The 23,828-nt window shown below is 36.0% G+C and overlaps 1 protein-coding gene across 11 annotated transcripts in view; it reads left to right on the plus strand.

Moving 5' to 3' along the window:
• Positions 1 to 23,828, plus strand: part of BPTF (bromodomain PHD finger transcription factor) — a 46,930-nt gene that overhangs the window by 8,045 nt on the left and 15,057 nt on the right. For 4 of the 11 annotated variants that reach the window (XM_048964771.1, XM_048964769.1, XM_048964775.1 and 1 more), the window contains exons 2-21: positions 2,050 to 2,872; positions 6,987 to 7,210; positions 8,380 to 8,580; positions 9,041 to 9,229; positions 11,635 to 11,805; positions 11,936 to 12,111; positions 12,991 to 13,346; positions 13,606 to 13,737; positions 14,053 to 14,182; positions 14,487 to 14,622; positions 14,995 to 15,210; positions 15,503 to 17,927; positions 18,387 to 18,511; positions 18,741 to 18,869; positions 19,158 to 19,308; positions 20,059 to 20,101; positions 21,286 to 21,538; positions 21,963 to 22,124; positions 23,053 to 23,201; positions 23,615 to 23,738. In XM_048964771.1, coding sequence (XP_048820728.1) covers positions 2,050 to 2,872; positions 6,987 to 7,210; positions 8,380 to 8,580; positions 9,041 to 9,229; positions 11,635 to 11,805; positions 11,936 to 12,111; positions 12,991 to 13,346; positions 13,606 to 13,737; positions 14,053 to 14,182; positions 14,487 to 14,622; positions 14,995 to 15,210; positions 15,503 to 17,927; positions 18,387 to 18,511; positions 18,741 to 18,869; positions 19,158 to 19,308; positions 20,059 to 20,101; positions 21,286 to 21,538; positions 21,963 to 22,124; positions 23,053 to 23,201; positions 23,615 to 23,738 — 6,315 coding nt within the window. Of the gene's footprint in view, positions 1 to 2,049; positions 2,873 to 6,986; positions 7,211 to 8,379; positions 8,581 to 9,040; positions 9,230 to 11,634; positions 11,806 to 11,935; positions 12,112 to 12,990; positions 13,347 to 13,605; positions 13,738 to 14,052; positions 14,183 to 14,486; positions 14,623 to 14,994; positions 15,211 to 15,502; positions 17,928 to 18,386; positions 18,512 to 18,740; positions 18,870 to 19,157; positions 19,309 to 20,058; positions 20,102 to 21,285; positions 21,539 to 21,962; positions 22,125 to 23,052; positions 23,202 to 23,614; positions 23,739 to 23,828 lie in introns of those variants that run through there. The other 7 variants (XM_048964776.1, XM_048964778.1, XM_048964780.1 and 4 more) reach the window with 6 other exon arrangements.

A 23,828-nucleotide genomic window follows, 5' to 3' on the forward strand; every position in this document is an offset into this window, starting at 1 on the left:
CTGTAGTTTATCTTTGCCAGAAACTGTTGTCCTTGGTGGGCTTTTGTGTCTTTTGTTGTTGATTCTGATTCATTTAGGCAAATCAAGGCCATCGTTCTTTCTGCTTGCTTTCGTCAAGGGCTGACTCATTTATACCTTTACTGTGTGAGAGACCAAGGATTTTTTCTCCTAGAACTGCGGACACTTAAAGAATCCTAGTGTAAAGCTCTGCCAGCTTTTTGTGGCATGTGGGCTTTAAGGTGATCGTCAATGATTCTGGAATGTCTGTGATGCCTTACGTGACCTCTTACTAGGCCTGCTCTTACACCATCCTGCAATACTGAAGGAAGTTCCAGGACCTTCATGTAATGTCATCTGTTGGAGGCTTTTAATTAAGGCAGCTTTGTTTTGTACATATACAGCCAAGACAACTTAGGCTTAACCTGGACATCTCTTGCTATAGGGATGCTTGCCTTCTGCCTGCTTGTGAAACTCTTATGTTTTTGTACATTTGCTATGGTCAAACACTTTCCATCAATACAGCAGCAAACCAGAAGGCAGTCACACAAGCGTGCTTTCATTTTCTGCACAACTCAAACTGTACTAAACCTGGAAATGTATTTTTATAGGCAGGTGATGTTGACCCATTACTTCTGTAATAGAAACATCTGGCCTCTCGTTTTCTGAAACATTGTTTTGCAGGGTCTAGCTTGTAGCTAAGATTCTGTTCCCATCTTTAAAGACAGAAAGGGAATGCTGTGTTGGTGTTGTCTGCCTATACTTGCTCAACTGATTTTCTTCCAGAATCATTTCACAAATTCTTCTGTACGTCTGTTTATTTATAAAATATCTACACACTGTTTCTTAAAGGCAGCTTTTCTGTGTGGTTTTTTTTTCCCCAGTCCATTGGAATTTTCATAATAGTATTTTCAAATTCACTGAGATCTGTATTTCAGTATTTATGTGCTATAGTTTATCTTATCATTCTCTGCCACCCTACCTCGTTAGGCTCATTTCCTATCATTACGGAAGAAGTGTGGGAGGAAGTCAAGTGGTTGAACAAATGCCAGGGAGCACTATTACTAAAACTTATTGACAAATTAGAATTGTAGTTGTTTACCTAGGTCACTGTATGTTTACCAGAGGGCCTAAAACCATTTTTAATCTCCATTCTTGATTTTTAAACCAAGATGATGATTTAATAGTTAGTTTTGAGATTGTCCAAACTTCATTAAGTATAAAAAAATAAAAATGTGGTTCATCCTAATACTTCAGCTGATAGCTGTGAAAAAAGTTGTGTGTATTTGGATACTTCATTATTTTGATTGAATATTTCATATTTCTTTTAACACCATATCCAGATACCTTCCTCTTGTGTTTTTCCTTCTCTTGGGCATTTAGGATAGTGGAAGTAAAGACAGGAAAATGTGGCATCTCATCTAGTACAGCATATTCATACATGTCTCATTTGGCTTATTTCTGGCTTGTTGGCTCTCAGTAGGAAAGTTCTAGTAGGACAGTAGTAGATAAAGGGATTTCGGTTCTCTTTTGTGTTTTAATTCAGTTGAAATTGATGTCCTGAGACATCTGCTTGAAATAATGTTTCCTCTATGCTACAATAGGAAAACAGTTTGCAGTGTTTTTATACAAAGTACCTGAAGCTTGATTCTTCTAGAATGTTCCTAGGAGGAATGATTAGCCAGTATTTCTGAATAAAAATGAGAATTTCCAATTTAATTTTTTGTCTGAGGGAAATATTTGTCATTTTAACTAACTTGAATTATTGAAATTCTAAATGTCATTTTAAAGATTAATAGACATATCTTGCGTGGGAAATACAACAGAATACAATAATATTGTGATTAAAAATAAGATATACGTATCTGAAATTCTGCTTTATATTTGTAGTTAAATAAGATTATTAGGTGAATATCACTTAAGTAGCTGTGAAGACATGAATCCTTAACTTGCAATGGTTTGGAAAGATATTTTAGCACAGTCACTGATGACAGATACTTTAACACGTTGATCTGGAAATGGCAAACTTCTTACTGTTGTTTTCATTTCCAGGTAGGAGACGACAAAGAGTGCATCGTCCTCGTTCTCCAATATTGGAAGAAAAGGATATCCCACCTTTGGAGTTTCCTAAATCCTCAGAGGACTTAATGGTGCCTAGTGAGCACATCATGAATGTGATTGCCATCTATGAGGTACTAAGGAACTTTGGCACTGTTTTACGCCTTTCTCCTTTTCGTTTTGAGGACTTCTGTGCTGCTCTGGTAAGTCAAGAGCAGTGCACACTTATGGCAGAGATGCATATAGTGCTTTTAAAAGCAGTTTTACGTGAAGAAGACACTTCAAATACTACCTTTGGACCTGCTGACCTCAAAGATAGCGTTAATTCCACTTTGTATTTCATAGATGGAATGACGTGGCCTGAGGTTCTGCGAGTATATTGTGAGAGTGACAAGGAATACCATCATGTTCTTCCTTATCAAGAGACAGAGGACTATCCTTATGGACCAGTAGAGAATAAAATCAAGGTTCTGCAGTTCTTAGTGGATCAGTTTCTTACAACAAACATTGCACGTGAAGAGTTAATGTCAGAAGGTGTTATTCAATATGACGATCATTGTAGGGTTTGTCACAAACTTGGGGATTTGCTTTGCTGTGAAACTTGTTCGGCTGTGTACCATTTAGAGTGTGTGAAACCACCACTCGAGGAGGTACCAGAAGATGAGTGGCAGTGTGAAGTCTGCGTGGCACATAAGGTGCCTGGAGTAACTGACTGCGTCGCTGAAATCCAAAAAAATAAACCGTACATCCGACATGAGCCTATTGGGTATGACAGGCACAGGCGAAAATATTGGTTCCTGAACAGAAGAATCATTATGTAAGTAAAGGAAACATTTAGTGCATTCTAAAGAATAATATTGAATTGAATGTGAATTTGCAACGTTATCCTGTAAGGCGCTGTTGCCATCTCATAATTATTCTTTAGTTACATAGGACTTTACTGACTTTTTAACTTGATCTCTCTAAAGAGAATATAATTATCCCATAATTTTTCTCCAAAACAAATATTCTCAAATTATATTTAAGAAGGGGAGGAAGGCAGGGGCTAAGGCTTAATTTTAACGTACCTGAAATGCATAAATGTGAGGAAAAGAAAGCAAACATGTACCGAAAACTGGAGTTCCCATTAACTTGCTAAAGTACTGCTTAAATGCCTTTGTGATCACATGATGCATAGGAGACTGGTTTTGGTGCACTGTCACTTGCCTGGAGAGCATTTTGATATGCTGAACTGTGCCCCCCAGCAGTGATTATTTTTATTCTATTCTCCCACGTTTGTAATTGAGGTCTAAGAAGTTTTCATACTAAAATAAACATCATAGTATCCCTTAGTTTAAATAGATAAAAAAATTTTGAAGCCTGAATTGATCCAAAAAGACTACGTGAGGATTTTCTTGTAGTTCATCTGTTGCTTGCTTTCAAATTGATGTTTTTATACTTCCAAAGACAGCAATGAGAAACCCTATAGCTAAACTGTAGTGTTTCAGAAAATGGTTTCTTTAAATAGTGCTGTCCCACTTGTACCTTCACAGTTCTGCAAAAATCTTTAGGGTTCCCCTGCAGTGAAATGTCTTGTAGTCTTTCATTCTGATGATGTCAACTTCTGCTGTGATTTCAGAGTGAGGTAATTAACCCATGAAAAATCAGCAGATCGTTCCTTTTAATTTTTTTCTTTCTGTTTTCTGTTTCAGTACAGCAAATAGTACAAAATTGACATACATTTTGTCCCTGACTAAAACTGGTAGTTTGCCCATGTGTTGTCTCTCCAGTTTTCAGGCATCTTTCCTTTTGAGAAAGGGCTGGAGGTAAAGGAGTGTAGAAATTGTTGTGAAGAATTCACATTCCAAGCAATTTTCCCAACGAATGTTAATTTTTGCTTGCTTTGATACAAAGTTTATACAGTATTAACATAACCTTTCTTGAGTAGAAATTTTAGGAGGCATCAGTACTAAATGGGATACAGAACTTGAATATGCATTGAGAATGTGAATGTGTTGTGGATTTGCATAGCTACAGAAACAAGTATCACAGATTTACTGCAGTTAGTTTCCTTCATGTGTGGGTAGCTCTTCCAGTTTTGGGCTAAACCATACCACTGATGCAAATGTACTTGAGTTGTCTTTCTGAGAAGCCATTAGGGTTTGTTTGCATTTTGCTGGTTTCTGGGAAAACTTTTATAGAACTTTAACTAAACTAGTGTATGTAGCTGTGCTGCTTCTGAACTGAGGTTTGTTTTTGTGTCTCATTCCTGGATGGTTTCTGTGAGTCAGTGTGGGTCTGGAAGCAGTAATGTAACTGATTGATCTGTGAGGGAGTGCTCCTTCTCCTTTTGTTCCATGTAGCTGAACAGCTGCCTTCATTACATGGACATTTATTTAGACCCTTTTCTTGTCTTGATTAAGCACTACTCAGTTGTGTCCTGTTGGTTGAATTTTCTAAACCCAAAACAATCCTTTTGGGTTTTTTTGTTTGTTTGTTTGCTCGTTTGTTTGTTTTGAAGTGAAAATCTAGTAAAAACTAAATATTTCAAGTGTAAAACCTTAGTGAGGTTTTGCAAGTATAATGAAAGTATTTTTCTCTTCCAAAGGACAAGGAAGAAAGGGTCTTTTCTGGTAACCACAAAAAAGTGAAGTAAAATAGGAAGAAGATGACAGATGAAGGACAATCTCTCTTCTCTGCCCATATTTTTTGTAATTTCCTTTCAAACTTGCAAGGAAAACCTTGCCTTAGAGATGGGTTTGTCTTAATGCTCTACTGCACTGCAGAATGATTTTGTTCTGCTCACCATTACAGATTTGAGAACTAAAGAAGTAGTAATAAGTCAGATTTTATTAATGGAAGTTTTGTATCTTAATTGGTGTTTATATAACAAGAAAACATCATTAATTCATTGGATATCAAAAAGGATAGGAACTATAAACAATACAGCAAAAGGAAAATTGCTATTGGAATTTCCATTTTCCTGATTTTCAATTAGTAATAAAATGTTTCAAAACATCAATGAAAAATTTGTGATGTTTACCAAGGTCAGAGTAAATGCAGTTCATCCATTACTTCCTAACTTTCTTTTATATTCTCATGCAGGTTACCTAAGTTGAGGTTTTCTATCCTTCCTGTTGCAGTTAGATGCCTTCTGCTATTGTAACTGTACCTGTGCCTGCTTCCAAAACAAATTGGTTCAGAAGTATGTGGCTTGGATTAAAAACTTCTCAAATCCTGCTGATGGGATCAGAGTGACAAACAGACACTGAGACATCCTGGCAGCCCTGCAGCTGTGGTGCCCTTCAGCATGATGTAGGATGTACAAAACTGACTACTACACTATTCATGACACTGAAGTGTAATTTATTTGTAATGTGCCCTGTAAAGCCGCTTCATAATGAAACAGAAGCATTAACTGTATAACAGAACTGTACTTCAGTTCACATAGATGTTAATCCTGTGCTGTCAGTTCTAACGTCCTGTAGATTTAATAACCATGCTGCGTAGCAAAAGCAACCATTTTGCATGTGGAAGCATGCTTTATGCTTTGGAAAACTGGAAGAGGATTTGAAGGATAACTGCCAAATGTTAAAACTTGAGATCCACAAAATGGTATCATTGTAGCAATTTTAAAAAAGCATTTTTCAGCAGTGTTTAGCAGCGCTGTGTGATCCAATACATCAAAGGATGCAAACAGTTCTAAAAACAATTTGTGTAAATACTGGTATGAAATCTTGCCTGGGAGTTAGAGAACTGAAATCCATAATTCTTGCCTTTATTTTTTTTTTTCCCCCCAGAGGATTTTGTTAGGCTGTGCTACTTCCTGCCCTTCTCCCCTTTCTGGTAGTTCTAAGTGTTACCAGTCCGTCACATCGCTGTTTTCCCCGCCTGCTGAAGAGTCAGTCCTGGCACAGTGTCCATCCTTCCATCTTCTTTTTATTCATAGCCTGTCTCTCGGGTTTCTCCAGATCATAGTGATTTCCTTTAACCAGTTCAAGAAGGCATTTGAAGAAAGCTTGACTCTTTTATTAGTTATTTTAAATCAACTAATTTTACCTAAACAGATTGCATTGAATGTTTTCTGTGTTACTGCTCGGACTGTTAGTGAGTCAGTATGGGCACCTGGGGGCTTCCACTAGCTCACACCTGAGCCTTGAAAAGAGATCTGACCAAAGACAAGTTTCATCTTTGTACAGAACAGCCAGCTTGTGCCCTTGGATGTTCTATCTGTGCACTGTCAAGAGACAGCTCTAATTCTTGAACTTGTTACTGAAGTGATGGTAGCCTTTAGTTCAAGAGAACTTCTGTGCTCAAAGTCCAAATGAGGAAGGGAAATAAAATACTCATGCATGACCTCATGGATCATTTCTAGAATGTTAATTTGAGCATTTCTTTAATGAATATGTAGAAAAACGAACGGTGGGTCTTTTCTGTGGAATGCTTTCTCTTTGTGGTCTGGTGCCTCTGGGTTTTATTGGCTTGCAGTGCAACATATTTTTACTGGTACTAAAGCTTGTTCTTGAAATAGGTAGTGAAACTGAAGATAACAGCTAATACTGTTTCAGTCTAATGGAACTTTGTAACACTAGAGTAGGAAGAAGGGACTTTTAAGAGCACCTGTGAAAGCTGTACAGATGTTAATATAAAACATTTTATGAATGTAAAACTACCCTTCAGATTTCCTGAATTTGGAGTCAGAAGCATAGCTTGTTGTGGATTCTGGAGACGCACATTCTTTCATTGCACATTCTTTGGGACTTAGTAGATTGCTAGTTACAATGATATTGTATAATAATAATGAGATATAATGAGAATGAAACAAGTGATTAATATTGGTTTATTTGCATTCAGGTGTTGACATTTAATATTTCTCAAAAAAAAAGGGTGATAATCATTTTTGTCGTCTCTCCAGATATTTTAATATTATTATTTTTAAAAAACTCTTGTAGAGAGGAAGATTCAGAAAGTGAGAAAGATAAGAAAGTCTGGTACTATAGCACAAAGATTCAGCTGGCAGAGTTAATTGAATGCCTAGACAAAGATTACTGGGAAGCTGACCTATGCAAAACTCTGGAAGAAATGCGTGAAGAAGTTCATCGGCACATGGATGTAACAGAAGACCTTACTAACAAAGCCAGGGGCACCAACAAGTCTTTCCTTTCTGCAGCAAATGGTAAGCATATTCTGTCTAGTGGGAATAAGTACTGCACTTTGAATCAAATTCTAGCTTATATTTATTTTATTGTAAAATGTTCATTGAGCCAAACTGATAATAGCAGTTCTTTTCAGTGTGTTATTAAATTCTTGTATTCAAAAAACCAGTCCATTTCTGAATTTACAGGGAGAAAAAGATTTTTACACCAACACCAAAATTTTTACACCGAAGTCAGAACTTTTTGATGTTCACTGTCATTTTTTTTAACAGTTTAACTGCTGTTTATATCTGATAGCTGGTTTGCATCTAACTGGATGTGCTTCACTCTGATTTAGCGTGGATTTTGATTGAACATTCATTTTACAGTGAAAGTGACTGACCTAAAGGAAGTGCTCTGTAGCAAAATGTTAGCATTTTCTTAGCTGGATTTGTTTGGGAAGTGTTCAACTAAATGAATGAATATATGGCAGGAAATTATTTTACATCCTACTCCATGAATGTATCATTAATGCTTGAAGCTAGGTCATACTTGCATTAATGTTGTTCCTGCTAGCCACAGTTGGACTGTGAGTAGAAAGCTTTGGAGAACCATCGTGCAGTGTTGGCTGTGTAGTGATGACTTAGGCCTCTGTATCGTGTGTTCCAGGATCTCCTGAATGATTCAAATTTCTGATTTGCTTAGGGTGTGCCAGATTGTGATCCCTTCATGTGTTGGAGCTGGGCTGTCAATTATTTGTTAATTTACTGTTACTCTCTCTTGCTCACTCAATCTCTATCTTCATAAACATTTATCAACTCAATAGGAGTTGCAGAAATCTTCAAGCTCAAATATTTTCTTCAGTATTATATAAAGTATGAAGGAATGCTGTCTCCCTTGCAGTTCCCTGCTAGAAGTTAATGTGCCTTGAAACAATGAATGCCTCTGTAAACCTGTGGAGGCTCTGGGGGAGGCCATGAAAGTTGGATATTCTGCTTTAAAAATGGATTTGTCATCACTATATAAATGCATAATTTGCGATCATTATTAGACCTTCAGAATTGTTTATTCTAAGAAAAAAAAGTGATAAAGTTGTATGTTACTTTTTGTCCATAAATGAAAGGAAACAGTGTCTATGCCATGCTCTTTTCTGCTTATAAGCTCTGCAGGTGCTGCTTAGTGTGTATTGATGACATGCATTTTATTGTAGATGAAATTTTGGATGCTATCAGAGCAAGAAGAGGAGAGGTAGAGGAAGACAGAAACACACCAGCAGACGAGGCAGAAAAAGCCAAAAGCGATGCTGAGAATGACCAGGCAGATGGTGAGAAAGGCAAGAAAGAATCTGGAGATCAAGATAAAGCTGAGGACACATCCACTGAGCAAACTATGGAGAAAGTGAAAAATGAAGGTAAAGGAACGTGATTGTGCTTTAACAACTACAGTTATGTAAAGAGATGGTTTCGTTTATGTCCTTACATTTCCCAAGCTAGTTTGTTGTCTGATTATTTATTTTTAAGCAATATTTGTTGATTTATTTGTGGTTGTATGTTATAATTATTTCTTTCGTTAAGTAATTTCACGGTACTTTAGCTTGAGGTACAAGTGGCATTGAAGGAATGTGATCAACATCTGTAGTAAGCAGTATTTCAGCGTTGTTTTAACATTGTTTTCCTCATCTGAATTAAGTAGTTTCAGACAAGACTTTCCAATAGCAGGAGACAGAAGGGGGGAGGGTGGGAATAAGAAATCTCAGCAACGTGAAATAGTTGGGCAAAATTAATAAAGCTGCTTTCTATGAGTGACCCCAAATGACAAGCTAAGACATACTGGAGAATATCCCTAAAGTTTTGTTGTGCATTTTACTATAGAGGCAACAGTCATTGGGGATAAAAGTAACTGTCTGACATCGAGCACTGACGACAACAACACAAATCCTTCTGCAGGAGAGAATAGTTGCTCTGAAGGGAAGAACGCAATGGGGTGTCAGTCAGAAACCCCTGATAGCAACAACGTGGCAGAGAAGAAGGTGGCATCAGAGCTCCATCAGGAACTCTCAGGTACAGAAGGCACTGTTACTGATGCCTCTGTAATTTGGGTAATCTGTTCAGTTTTTCTATCTGGTTTGTCCACTAAAACCATTCACAGCGTATATCACTCATGCTGTTTGCTTGCAGTGCCATCCTTTACTGCTACGTTGTCATTAACATTTCAAAGTTAATTTTCTTGCAATCAGTGCTGGAAATTTGTGGTCCTCCATGACATTAGCATTTGTTTCCATGCTTTCCAAAGATGACTACAGCTAAGCTTTTTATGTTCTATTTTCTTTATATTTTGTTTTTGCACAGTGATCCATAATGGTTGTTAGCATCCTATCAAAGTTAATTTCAAGTTCTAATTTGCGAATGGCTTTTATTATTTTAACCTCTCATTTACTATATCAATTACTAATAAAATAATTTCATTCACATGAGTAAACTGTTGCACTGAGATTTCAGGATAAAAATTGTCATGATTGACAGGAATTTTAAACAGATTTAAGACTTACGTGCACAGAAGCTTTTGTATTTTAGATGTGTCAATGTATGTCAATGGTTGTAAATAATAACATTGTGTTTAAAAAAGAGCTTTAGATTTAGTAGCAAACACAATTTGATCCACTGTGATGTGAGTTACCGGAGTATTCTTTTAGAGTGATATTCTCTCAAGCTTAATGTGTAACTGGAAGTTACTCTAAGCAACTTTAATGTATTTTCAGTTGCTATAAATAAAGAAATACTCAACTGTGTAATGCAGACAGTTTGTTTGAAATAGTGTAGTAGTAAACATTTTCTCTCCAGCTGAAATAATTGCAGTCTGTACCCAAGTGAATAAGTCTTGAACTTCTTCATATGAATGCATCTCAACTTGGTAATAAACTTTGTCAATAGGAGAAAGTGAAAGTTAAGATTAATCCGTAATCTGGAAAATATATATATAATATATATATATATATAGGTTAATGCTACCTTTTAAAAAATTTATATTGATACACTTTCATACAGGTACATTTCTTCTTCCAGAGCTTCTGGCTGCTATTTCTAAATTAGTGAGCTTTGTCTTTAGGAAAGTGTGGATGACGAGTTTTTCCTGCAGTCTATTTACTGTATTTATAGTGATGCTTGTGTTCCTATTAAGAAGTTTCATTTTGAGACCATTATTTCAGAGAGAGCAGGGATACTGAACTGTTGTCAGTAAAGCAGCCAGCCTTGAAGACAAGAAAATAAGATAAAATGAAAAACCTGAACAAAACTATGTCACCATCGTTGCTAAATGTAATGTGGGTCTTTTGAGTCTAGTTTGGATGTTTCTTCTCTCTTCCAAACAGCAGGCACAAAATTATTCCATTTTTCCCATACTAAAAGGGAAATGGGTCAAATAATGTCAGTCACCCATTTGGCAGTGCCAGAAATCAAGATGTATTTGGGTTAGGACTCTTCCAAGAATCTAAGAATATTTACCTTAAGATCTTTTTGCTATCTGTGAATGTTTCACAGAAGGAAGGTTTTGGTCTGTTGCCTTCTTAATGGGATCCCTGATCTTTTGAAAGAGTTCCAGAAATAGACAAATCTTTTTTTTAAATTAAGCTATGTCTGTGCACAACATTAAGATAACATTGCTTTTGTAAGCGTTCCTGGGAAGAGGGAGCAATTTATTTCTAGGCCATTGCAATTCAGTGGCACTTAAGTTGAAAGATCATACTTGGACCCAGTGTTGTAGAGACAAGAGAGGTAGCAGTTATGTCTGCAGCTATCCAGAGAGATGGCAGCAAGGACAGCTGAAGAGTGAGAACTCATTACTCTTACAGAGCTTGAAGCAATGTGTAGATGCACCAGATTGTAAGAGAGAAGCTGATATTTAAGTTTGTAGAAGAGAAGATCTGATAAAGTGGTACAAATGGAATTGAAATTGGTGGGACTCCTCAGAATCAATGTGCTGAAGAAGAGGAGATGATCAAAGATGGGATTAAAAATGGGAAGGGAACTGAGAATGGCATGCTTTGTTAAAGTGTGATATCATCAAAAGAGAGACTCATAGAAGCTTCAGAACAAATTTCATTAAATCTGCATTCTAAAAGCAAACCAAAATCTCAGTAAAGAGCTTATTGTATGTGCATATAGAGGAAAAAAAATATTTCAAATAATAAATACATGAAGTAATGTGCTTTAAATTTCAGTTTCAGAAAGTTTAAGCTTTAATTCAGAGCTATAGAAACCACTTGGAACAGAACAATAACAACAAAAACTTGCAGGGATTCAGTGCTCTGGAGGAAACTAATATCTTACAGGTGTTTCTTTGCAGTCCAGCAAAAGATGTTCATCTGACTTTGAATTTTTCATTAAAAAAAAAAAAAAAAAAGAAAAAAGAAAAAATTGCATTGATTCAATTTAAGAGGAAAACTAAAAATCAAGTTCTTCTTTTGTAGAAGAAACTGGTCAGATGATCCCTAGCAACAGCAGTGCGTCTGCTGCAGCTCCACAGACAGATGTTGAAAACAGCAACAGTAGTGAGCTCAGCTCCGGGCAGAATGACTCCATTAAGATGCCTGATGATGCTGAAAATGCAGAGGGGGGATCGCAGACTTCAGAGGACATAGGTAAAAAAAAAAATTAAAGAAAACATTGCTATATATTTTCATGTTATTTGTTTTTTATTTTTACTTCAATACATCAACAGAAAACTCTTAGCTTTTGAGTTTGTTTTAAAAGCCTTTTTTTCTTGGACAGGAGAGAAAGCCAATGGTGAAAGAAGTGATTCTCCAGGCGCTGGGAAAGGGATGCCAGGTTCAACACGAATGCTCACAAGATTACGAAATCCGGATAGCAAGTTGTGCCAGATGAAAAGCCAGCAGGTTGCTGCTGCAGCGCATGAAGCAAATAAGATACATAAAGAAAACAGAGAGGTTTGTGCACTCTTGGAAAATTCGGGGGAGAAGGAAGACTGTTTTAGAAAACTGATGTGCTTTGTGTTTTTTTTTAATTTAAAAAAAAAAGTGATTTGGAAGATACTTTTAGAAAGAAAGTTCTAATAACCACACGTTGTGTCATAAGCTTTTTTTCTCCTTTTCGTTTGCTCTTGCAGTATAAGTAGCTATCTATACTGTGGTATAACAGTGACCCAGTGCACGTACTTGATTTTAAAGTGCTGGTCACAAGCTATGGAGTTGTTTATGATATGGCCAGTAGTAAGTTATATACATTTTCTCTTACTTCTGTCTTCAAAGTTCTCAGAACGGCTGTGCCAAAACTGTAACTTAATAGTGGTTTGTGTTTGGTTGTTGTTTGAGTAGCTGGGTAATAACCATGTTTCCAGTTCATAATCTGTACTGGCAGATTATGTCCACGTAAAAATAGTAGCCACTCCTTGGTGCAGACTGAAGTGAAAGCTCTCAGATTTGGAACTCCATTATGAGGAGTTATCCATGTCATGTTTTCAAGTCAACAATATTTGTTTGGATACCTATATGAGTTCTGTGATTTACTCTGAAGGTGTTTCACAGAAAGCTTATTTCAGTTTAGTTAAGCTATTCTCCCAGAGCCATCAGTAGGCATAATTCAGAGCAGCAGAACAGGATCCTGTTTGACTTGCTGAAGAGGCTTTTTTTTTTTTTTCTTTCAAAGTGTTGCTCTTGGGAATATTGTAGCTCTCTGTGCAGTGAGTGCAAATATATGGTAAACAGTTACAAACTAATGCTGGGTATCTTTACTAATTTATATATAGGCAGTTGAAGCCTTATAACAATTAAATTGCAAACTTTGAAAATCATTCTTTCTTGAACTAGGTTCTGGTGGTCAACTCTCAAGGTGAAGTCTCCCGAATGAACACAAAGAGGGAAATTGTGATGAAAGGAAATATCAACAATTATTTCAAATTAGGTCAAGAGGGGAAATACCGTGTTTATCATAATCAGTATGCCACTAATTCCTTTGCATTGAACAAGCACCAACACAGGGAAGACCATGACAAGAGACGACATCTCTCACATAAATTCTGTCTGACTACTGCTGGAGAGTTCAAATGGAATGGGTCTGTACATGGGTCCAAGGTTCTTACCATATCCACTTTAAGGCTAACTATTATTCAGCTAGAAAACAATATCCCGGCATCATTCCTTCACCCTAACTGGGCTTCTCACAGGTAAAGATATGTTGTCTTGTGTTTTTGCTAATAGTATGAATGGGCGATAGCCTTTGTTTAATCAAGTTGGTGATTTTCAAGGACCAAGCTTCAGTATATTGAAATATAAGAAGTTTGAGTCTTGTGATGAATGACTAAAGATTGCACATTTGAGCTAAATATTAAAATATATGGGGCTTTATCCTGTTATGTTCATCGACTTACCATGCTGTATCAGTACGTGTATATGTTTCATGTTTTTATCTTGTCTCCAATTTAGGTCTAACTGGATTAAGGCTGTTCAGATGTGCAGCAAACCTAGAGAATTTGCACTAGCTCTGGCTATATTGGAATGCGCAATTAAGCCTGTGGTGATGTTGCCAATCTGGCGGGAATCCTTGGGGCATACTAGGTAAAAAAATAAAGAAAAAATATCCATACACTTTCAAGCTTTATATTTCTAGAAGAACTAGTAATTATTAATTACTGCAGCTGTGTCTAAGAGTAGACAGAGCTGCAGACAGCTATGTCTGCATTATTGGAATAAGCAAAAAATTGGGTTCCTGTTGCAATTAATGCATATAACCTGATATTAGCCTTTCCTCTTAACTTCGGATATTTTAAATTATTGAAATGGGTGGCATAGACAGTTGTTTGATTTATTGTATTTGTTTGTAAGATCCTGTACTTAAGTATATTTAAATTTGCCTAAACCTATATGTACTAGATTACGCAGAATGACTGCAATAGAAAGGGAAGAAAAGGAGAAAGTGAAAAAAAAAGAGAGAAAACAAGAAGAAGAAGAAACAATGCAGCAAGCTACATGGGTGAAATATACATTCCCTGTTAAACATCAGGTAAGGTTTTATTTTGCATGAAAAACATGCAAAATACAGAAAGTATTGATGTCTAACTTTTTCTCTATTTTCTTTAAAGTCTTAAAATATTCATTGATTAATTGATTCAGTTACCAGCAGACACATCTTGAAATTTAGCTTGTATGTTATTTCACAGATACACTTCAGTTTGCTTCAAAAATTCTGTAAATTAGAAAGTTAAAGATTTAAACTTAAGACATCTTAGGTTTTTAAATGAATGTATACATTAGCAGTGCAGCAAAAAAAGCATGATTAAAATTAATATATTTAAAATATTCATCAGGTTTGGAAACAAAAAGGAGAGGAGTATAGAGTAACAGGATATGGTGGCTGGAGCTGGATCAGTAAAACACACGTCCATAGGTTTATGCCCAAATTGCCTGGAAATACCAATGCAAATTACAGAAAGTTGCTGCCAAGTAAGTGTCTGCATTAATTAGAATCTTTTTTTAATTTTTCACGTACTGCCTTCTGTTACCTATTCATATAATTTGTGTTAATTATAAAATTAATAGTTCATAATCATTGTTGATATACTCAGTTCTTGTGGATATTTTTTAGCTACATTAAATTTTTACAAGTATGAAGTTCTGGGGTATTGGTAGATTATGTAAATTAAAGACTGAGGAAAATACATAGATTGGCAAAAAGTGGCATCTAATACATGGGTGAATGTATGTATCTCTTTTTTTCTGCATTGACAGATGTGTGAATAGGCATTGAAATGTAGCAGATCATTTAAAAAAAAAATGAGCCCTTTGAATAATTAATACCATTTAATCTGTTAACAGCAAAGAATGAAGATGAAAAATGCAATTTGGATAAAAGAAAAGGTCCAATAAAAGTAAAAACAGAGAAAGATAGAATGAAGGATTCTCATGATCTTCAAGCAAAGGACAAAGGCAGCATGTCAGAAGCAGCGGAGAAAGTACAAGTGAAGGAAGAAAAGTCACATGAAGAAAAAGTTGATACAAATTCTGAAAACTTATGTCATGCAAAAGACAAAGGTGATATACATAAATCATTGTAAAACTAGCTGTTCATTGCAATACTCTGTGTAGAAGCGTATGACCTCATGAATAACTACTAAAAACTGTGTAATGAGTTGTGTTGAGACATCTCAGTTAAGTATTTTTTTTTAATTGTCTTTTGTAGAAATGTCTAAAGTTTTCATTTTCTTTTTCTTGAAATTTAATAATATGTTATAAGGTGCATTTATTTATTAGTTTTTAATGCAAAAACACACTTTTGGTATTCATTATTAAAGGAACTTATTGATTCAGAATTATTTCTTCACAGAGGAAAAAGAAATCGATGCTGAAAATTTTAAAGTCATCAAGGAAGAACCTATGGATATAGATATGAAAACTGAATCCTCAATAAAAGATGAGGATAATCACTGTAAACTTGATATAATCAATGTCAGCGAGGGATTTCATTTAAGGACTTGCTACAAGAGGAAAGTGAAATCATCAAAATTAGATGGACTACTTGAGAGACGAATAAAACAATTTACACTGGAAGAAAAACAACGTCTAGAGAGGATGAAACTGGAGGCTAGTGCTAAAAATGGAGGCATTCAATCATTAAGCTCCCAGAAAAATTTAGAAGAGCTACAAATGAAAAAAGTAAAGGAAGGAAGTCAATCAGACACATCTTCCCAAAATCAAACCTATATTTCAGATAAAGTCCAAAGTGAAGATACAGGTCAGGATTGCTTGCCAATCAGCAGCATCTCTTCTATGAAAACTGGTGAGCTAGATGAGCTCTCTTTACCTTCAACAAATAGGCTGTCAAAAAGAGAAGGACAGCTTCTAGATGAAGACTCACCTCAGTCCTCTGAAGGTGAAAGATCTATTCAGAATGATAGCAAAGAGAAAAACTCTGAACCTGTGGCAGCTGATAAGAGTCAAGTACGAGAAGATGTTAGAGTGTGTGAGAGTTCCATTGTTGAGGACTTGAAACAAACAAGTACAGATGGTAAAGTCAAATGGGATGTTTTGGAAACAAATGAGAAGCCTTTCAAACAGAAACCACCTATTACCAGAGTATCTCAGAGAGAATGTGAAAACTCAGAGCCAGTGATAAGTAAAAGCAGCTGTAGAAAAGGTGCTGTGGCTATTTCTGACAAAACAAATATGGAAGGGAATTCTGAACAGCAGAGCAGAGATCCAGAAAAGAATTGTATAATAAAAAGCCATTTTGAACCACTGTCCTTTCAAAAAAGTGAACTGGATAAAGACATTACTCCAAGAAAAACTGAAAGTAAATCTGAAAACAAGGTTGTATTTCACCAGAAATTAGTTAGTAAAGATATAGAACCACTTAAAACCGAGCTAATTTCTGAAAGAAACCTTGGAAGTCAAACTTTGGAACGTGAGGATGGAGTGAAAGTTGATGAGGAACTACTGAGCTCTCAACTAAATGAGGCTAATGGTCAAAAGAAAGGTCAGGAACTGGAGGTAGACACAAATACCATAAACAAATACCTTGATCAAACAAATCTAAATAGTGTTACTGACAAAATGAATAATAAAGATGAAGAAACTGAAATGGACTTAGAAAAAGATAAATCAACATTTCAAATGAATGGAAAAGACAGTGATATTAAAGTACTATCAAATGATGAAAGTTTAGTTAAAGTCAACTATGAAGCGACAACAGGAGATGATATTGAACCAAGAGTTAATAATATTAATAAATCCTTTCCAGAGCATGAAATGAAACCACTGACTTCTAAGGAATCTTCAGTAAAACCATTCATGAATGGTGACATCACAACTGAGGACAGTGTTGATAAAAATGCTCTGGACCCTAAGTCCTCTCTGCAGAGTTCACCTGAATTTGAAGCTGAAAAGACTCTTCAGCCATCAGAGGAAGTCCCAAATTATGTGCAGAAAACTGAAGAAAAGCATCTTTCTCCTCAAAGATCTGCCTTTCTGGATACTTCTTCCACACCAGCACATGATTTCTGTAAAGAAAATAATCTTAGCAGTGAAACAGAATCTATGGAAACCGAACATGCTGAGGATAAGAAAGTCGCTTCATCTCCTGTAATGTCATGTGAGGAATCTAGCTTGAGTAGTGACTTTGCTGATCAGAATGGTCTACAGACATACAAAGTAGAAGATGTTAATGGAGAAAGTAAAATAAAAACTGTTATTACTGAAGTGACCACCACAACGTCAACTGTTTCTACAGAATCCAAAACTGTGTTTAAAGTTGCAGAGACTCTAGCTTCTAATGATGAGAAAACAACAGTGGTGTCATCTACAGAAAACTGTGCCGTATCCACTGTAACTACCACCACCACTGTGACTAAGCTTACCACTCCAGCTACACACAGCAATGTTGATGTCATTTCTGTACAAGAACATCGTAAAACAGTGGTTACAACAACAGTGACTGATTCTCTGTCCACCCCAGAAGGCACATTGGTTACTTCCATGACTGTCAGCAAAGAGTATTCTACAAAAGACAAAGTGAAGTTAATGAAATTTACAAAACCCAAAAAAACACGTTCTGGAACTGCCTTGCCATCATATAGAAAATTTGTAACCAAAAGCAGTAAAAAAAGCATATTTGTTTTACCCAATGATGACTTAAAAAAGCTAGCCAGAAGAGGAGGGATCAGAGAAGTTCCCTATTTCAATTATAATGCAAAGCCTGCATTGGATATCTGGCCATATCCATCTCCAAGACCAACTTTTGGGATCACTTGGAGGTATATATGTTATGTTTTAGAGGAAAAGTTTAGGATAAAACAAAATTAACTGGATTTAAAAATAAAGATGACGCACGTGTTCATGCCCAGAAGTGATTTTTTCACTAACTTGAGCCCAAGTGGAAAATTTTTCCTCTTGCTCACAGTAAATTCAGGGTTTTTGAAATGACAGTAATTTTACTTACAAGATTGGATAACTGTACTGTCCTTGTTGTTCAAACCTGATTTTCTCCTACCTTTTTAATTTTGAACTTCCTTCTTGGAATTTCAAAGAGTGCTTTGAGCTGCAAAATGAAAACCTCTTGTATAGTTGGCAAGATGGGAGCTGTTATAAATTTTGCTGTTATTACAAACAAATATATTGTTCAGTACAAGTAGAATGGAAAATGTGTCATTGGTTTACTTAGGTAATATAAATACATTTTGATTTTAGAATTTACTTTAATACTTTCTTGGTAGGTACCGACTTCAAACAGTAAAATCTTTGGCTGGGGTGAGCCTTATGCTGCGATTGCTGTGGGCATGTCTCAAATGGGATGACATGGCTGCAAAAGCTCCACCTGGAGGAGGGACTACACGTACAGGTATTCCTTTACATTTTGGGGTTTCTGAATGCAACTGCTCTTGCTGTTAATTTTGACTGTTACTTTAATTCCATTTTTTTCTCTAAAGGCTTGATATTGATTTGGTTTTACACTTTTTTAATAGCCAACAGTTTGCACTGTAGTTGCTCTTTACCTTGAGTATATTGGATTGATTGGAGATTTAACCTTATTTTCCTGCTCTTAACGTGTTGGGACTAATTTGTTTTAGAAACTACTGAAACTGAAATTACAACAACAGAAATAATTAAGCGAAGAGATGTTGGTCCATATGGAATCCGGTCAGAGTACTGTATAAGAAAAATTATTTGTCCCATTGGTGTACCAGAGGCTCCAAAAGGTATGTTTGTTTGTACGTTTTTCCCCTTCCATGTAAGCTTCTGCAGAATTAAGGTAACTAGACCTTTATAAGAATTCAGACCATCAAAGGAGCAAACGTAGTTGACATGAACTATTCATTCTCCTGTGTGAAACAGATAATGCATTTAAAAACCTGACTTGACTTCTCTAAAGCTGAAAGGTATTCCAGTTTCTAAAATAAGACTAAAAAAGGTACTAAATTTTGGTTTACACTTCAATTCTTTTTTATGATTGAGCTTAATGTGTATGTTTTGACTGTTCTCTAAAGAAACTCCAACACCCCAGAGGAAGGGACTTCGATCAAGTGCACTAAGGCCAAAAAGGCCAGAAACACCCAAGCAAACAGGCCCTGTTATAATTGAAAGTTGGGTAGCAGAGGAGGAATTGGAGTTATGGGAGATCAGGGCATTTGCTGAAAGGTAAACCAACTCAAATAAGCTTTCTTTGAAAGTTTTGGTTTTTGTGTGTATGTTGAATAGAAGTTCCCACTATAGAGGACAAACTTGATAGCTACAATCAGTTTAGGCTGATCTGCGTTGCTTTTTATTTCTGTGCCTTTTGTTAGTAATGCTGAAGCACAAAATTGTAAAACTAAATTATTTGCTAATACTAAAACTTAATTTATGCAGATCTAACAGATTTGTTAAAATCTTTTGTGAAGTCATCAATGTTGCATTACTAAAAGGCTATTGTGGGAATGCTTTTTGCTTGACTTCAAATAGTATTTTTAAATACTTCTGTAACACAAAATTATTGTATGTATGTGTTTTTAAGTAAAGGTAAATTCAATCTTAGAATATTCAAGTGATTAAAAAGAAAGTATTTTCAATGTTTTGTACTGAACATTGGAACATTTTGAGTCCCTTGAAAATAATGTGATAGAATGTTACATCATATTTGTGGTCTCTGATGTATTTATAAATTCTAGTTTTGATTAATAGTTTCTTCTAAGGTGTCCGCATGAGTTTAGCACCTGAGTATTTTAGGAATGTTGCATGCACTTTCAATACCTTATTTCAGAATACTTTTAAAAGCATAACCCATTTCTCAGTGGTCTTCAGACTTGATGTTTGTTCTTGTTAAGAGCAGTTCAATTGGATGAGTTGACATCCAGTTGGATGGTTGGAATTTGTGTGCTAACTTTCTTTCTGGTTGTGTGTCTTCGGCAGGGTGGAGAAGGAAAAGGCGCAGGCAGTTGAACAGCAGGCTAAGGTTAGTGAACAGAAAAAGGCTCAACTAAAACAGCAAGGATTGGCTGCCCCTGCTCTTTTTTTTTTTTTTCTTTTTTCAATCAAGTCTGAGAAGCACCAATCTCCAGTTAAGGTCAACAGTGTTTTATGCTGTAAGGGAAAGCTGCCATGGTGTACAACTGACTTTGGAATATTACTCTTCTTTTTTTTTTCCCCATGCTTTAATCGCATAAAATCAAAAGATTGACCTATCCGAAGTTGGATGAATGAAGCCCACAGAATTGTTTCATATACATATAGATATATATATATGTGCGGGTGTATTTTGTATGTATGTATGTAAATATGTATACATGTATAACTAAGAAACCCAATGCCATGATGGTATTTGACATGCAATAATAAGAAGTGGTTTTCTTACAGTCTGTTCATTTTTTTGTCATCTTCCCTGACCCAAATGAATTACTGTGAATCAGAAAAACTCATTCACTTCTAACTACCTCAGTGCTAAAGATAACCAATTACTGAAATTTGAATTAATAAGTGTCAAGGTGATTCCACTAAGATAGGGAAGAATGTTAAATCTTTTGGCGTTGTTAAAGAGCATACTGATACTGCCCTTTTACAAGATGACTCTCTAAATTAAAGGTACCTCTTTGACAGGCACAGCACAGAAGGTTGCTGAGTGTGATGGGATAGGAAGGATATTGAACCTGTTTTATTTAAGCACTGCTTTAGTTAGAAGAATATGTTTAGTGGTTAATTTGATGAAGTAGGAGGATTGTCTTCTGTAACTGGCAGGATTTCAGTGCAGGCAGCTCTAGACTTAGGAATGCCAGTAATGAACCCTTCTGGTGTATCCCTGAAGTACATGGTGTCTGTATATGTACAGTCAAAGCCAAATACAAATGAATACTTTTCAAAGTGTTTTTCTAATCTTCCAATCTGAGGTTAATTAATATGTTTTCTTTAAAATGTGTAGTGAAATTAACTGTGTAATCTGAAGGGTTTAGAGAAGAAAATTACTGGTTGAGTACTGTAAGCAGAGTGAAGGATGCTTGTGCTTGCAGTGCTCTAAGGTATGCAAACAGTTTATACTTCAGTCATTTACAACTTGAACTGAAATCTTACCAAGGTTATTTTTCAATACTGCCTTTATTTTACAAAATCTGAAAATTCTTTTTTTTTTTCTTCTGAATTCTGTAGAAACGGCTGGAACAGCAGAAGCAGATACCTGTAGCAGGTGTGGCTGCCACTGTCACTACAGCCAGCAGCACTACAAGTACAGTCTCAACTCCACAGAAAGTTGTGGTGGGCCCTTTAGCGGGCCCGGTTCCCACTGGAACCAAAGTAGTACTTACTACAAAAGTGGGTTCTCCAGCTACAGTAACATTCCAACAGAACAAGAATTTCCATCAGACTTTTGCTACTTGGGTTAAACAAGGCCAATCTTCAACAGGTAATTGTTTATCTTGGAAAGAAAATCTAACTAGGAGGAATTTATGGACGCATCCTACCTACATCCAACACTTGCATCTTCTCCAAAATATAGCATAGCTGCATTTCATATCATTGCTCTTAACTCTCTGCCATGTCAGCAGGGTGCTTCTAAAATAATACCTGTCTAATCTTTCTTTGCTCAGACTTCCTAGATGTTTTTATTTCTGACCTGTCTCATTTATTACTGACAGTTGTTGTACCAGTGATCGTTGATGATGAAAGCATTCTGTGCTGTAACTTGCTGTTTCCAAAAATGTCTTTACCAAAGAAAGAATGACACACTGTAAAAATAATCCTGTAGTTTGCTGTTTCATACTTGAAAATAGTCATATTCTTGACTAATTATTCTGCTCTAAAATTGACTGTTCTGTGTACCTCAATAGCCACTAGCACAGCTGCCACTTCAGCCACAACCATTGCCAGCACAGGGCAGACCTTCCAGATCTCAGGCAGTCCAGTAACGATGGCAGGGAAAGTGATAACTAAGCTGCCACTCCCTGCAAACAGCAAGATTGTTGCCGTCAATGTGCCATCAACTCAAGGAGGTAGGGGAAAGGGAACCGAATTAAAAAATGTATTCCAGCTTGCTGTTTAATTCTCCATTGACACTATTTTCCCAGTGAAGTAAACTGTGACTTGAAGGGGGAAAAAAATGTATACCATTTTCTCCCTGTATGGAGTATTTGTGTCTGGGGGAAAAAATGCAAGTGTTTTGCCTGTAAATTATTCTACTTTAAACTGTGTGGAATGAAGCATGCTTTTTCTCGTTATCTACATTAAACATCAACAAAATAATTTTCTACCAAACTAAAAAAAAAAATCCACTGTTGTTCGTAGACATTTATGCCTGCATCTGCTCTTCACTGATGAGCAAGAGTTTGACTCCAAACTAAGGTTAGCATTTTCCTTCTTGCCTCAAGAAGAGAGCTCAATACTTGGAGATACATGAATGTATGTTAAATAGAAAAACTTGATTCTCAGTCTCCATTTTACTTAGTGTCTAAGGAAGTCATGAAAGTTACCAGGCTTGTGTTGAAATGTCTTAGGTGACAAGAAAAGTGTTACCCATTTTCTTTAGAACCATGAGCTTGTAGGTGAAAGGTTTAAACTGGTCTCCTCCATTTTAAATGAGTCAGATTAACTTATACTTAATGGTTGCATAGTACTAATTTTGTGGCACCGTGTCATGCAAGGCCTGATTAGCAGTTACCATCATACTGATCTTTATGAAGATTCACTCTTTCCTTAACCTTTTCTGAAATACCTGTCTCATAACTTCAAATGTAGTTGGACTGTTGACAAAGTATAATGCTGGCTTTTTACAATATGACAAAGATTATCCCAAGAAGCATTAAAAGATGGAGAAGTGTTTTAGAAACCTGAAGACTTGTTTTGAGAGCTACCCTGGAGTTGCATTTTGTTCTTCTACTAGCAATTACATTATTAATGAATTCTCAATTTTTCTTTAATTAGGTGTTGTTCAAGTTCAGCAAAAGGTATTGGGCATCATTCCATCAACAACAGGTGCAAGTCAAACATTTACTTCATTCCAGCCAAGGACAGCCACTGTAACAATTAGGCCAAATACCACAGGGACTTTAGGAACTACAAGTACTTCACAAGTAAGATGTTTTTCTTGTTGTTAAAGCAAAAATTTGGTGTGCATATATTGTAAGTTATTTGGTAAATATACTTTGGGCTAGTCACTTTTCAACGTTTTTGCTTCATCTCAGTAATAGTGTCAGTAGATCCTTTGTTCCCAGCAGTTATATCAGTTCTCTCCAGTGTGGAAAAATTAATAGCTTAGATGCTGGTAAGCCTTATCAGTAGGAGCACAAGTGGAAAAAATACTGGATCTACTTGCATCTTTTGTAGAAGGATATGATCCTTCTATTTCTTGCTATACTGAAAAGAAAAAAAAAACCAACAAAAACAAACCAACAACTTAAGGGCATATCTCAGTGTTTTTGTGTTGAGTTTTGATGTGTGTGTTTGTTCATAAGTTCACATATGCTTTTTATTCTGGTCTGTGTAGGTGATGCAAGGGACACCACTCCGTCCTGGTATGACAGTAATCCGAACACCACTACAGCAGTCAACACTTGGGAAGGCCATCATTCGAACACCTCTAGTGGTGCAACAAGGTATTCTTCCAGCCAGTAGGTTCATTTTAATATTTAAATTTCCAATGTGAAATCTGTAGTTTGTTTCTAGATAAATACTATCTGTACCATACATTCCAGTGCAAA

This window comes from Lagopus muta, chromosome 18 (assembly GCF_023343835.1).
Source record: "Lagopus muta isolate bLagMut1 chromosome 18, bLagMut1 primary, whole genome shotgun sequence".
Taxonomy (NCBI): Eukaryota; Metazoa; Chordata; class Aves; order Galliformes; family Phasianidae; genus Lagopus; species Lagopus muta.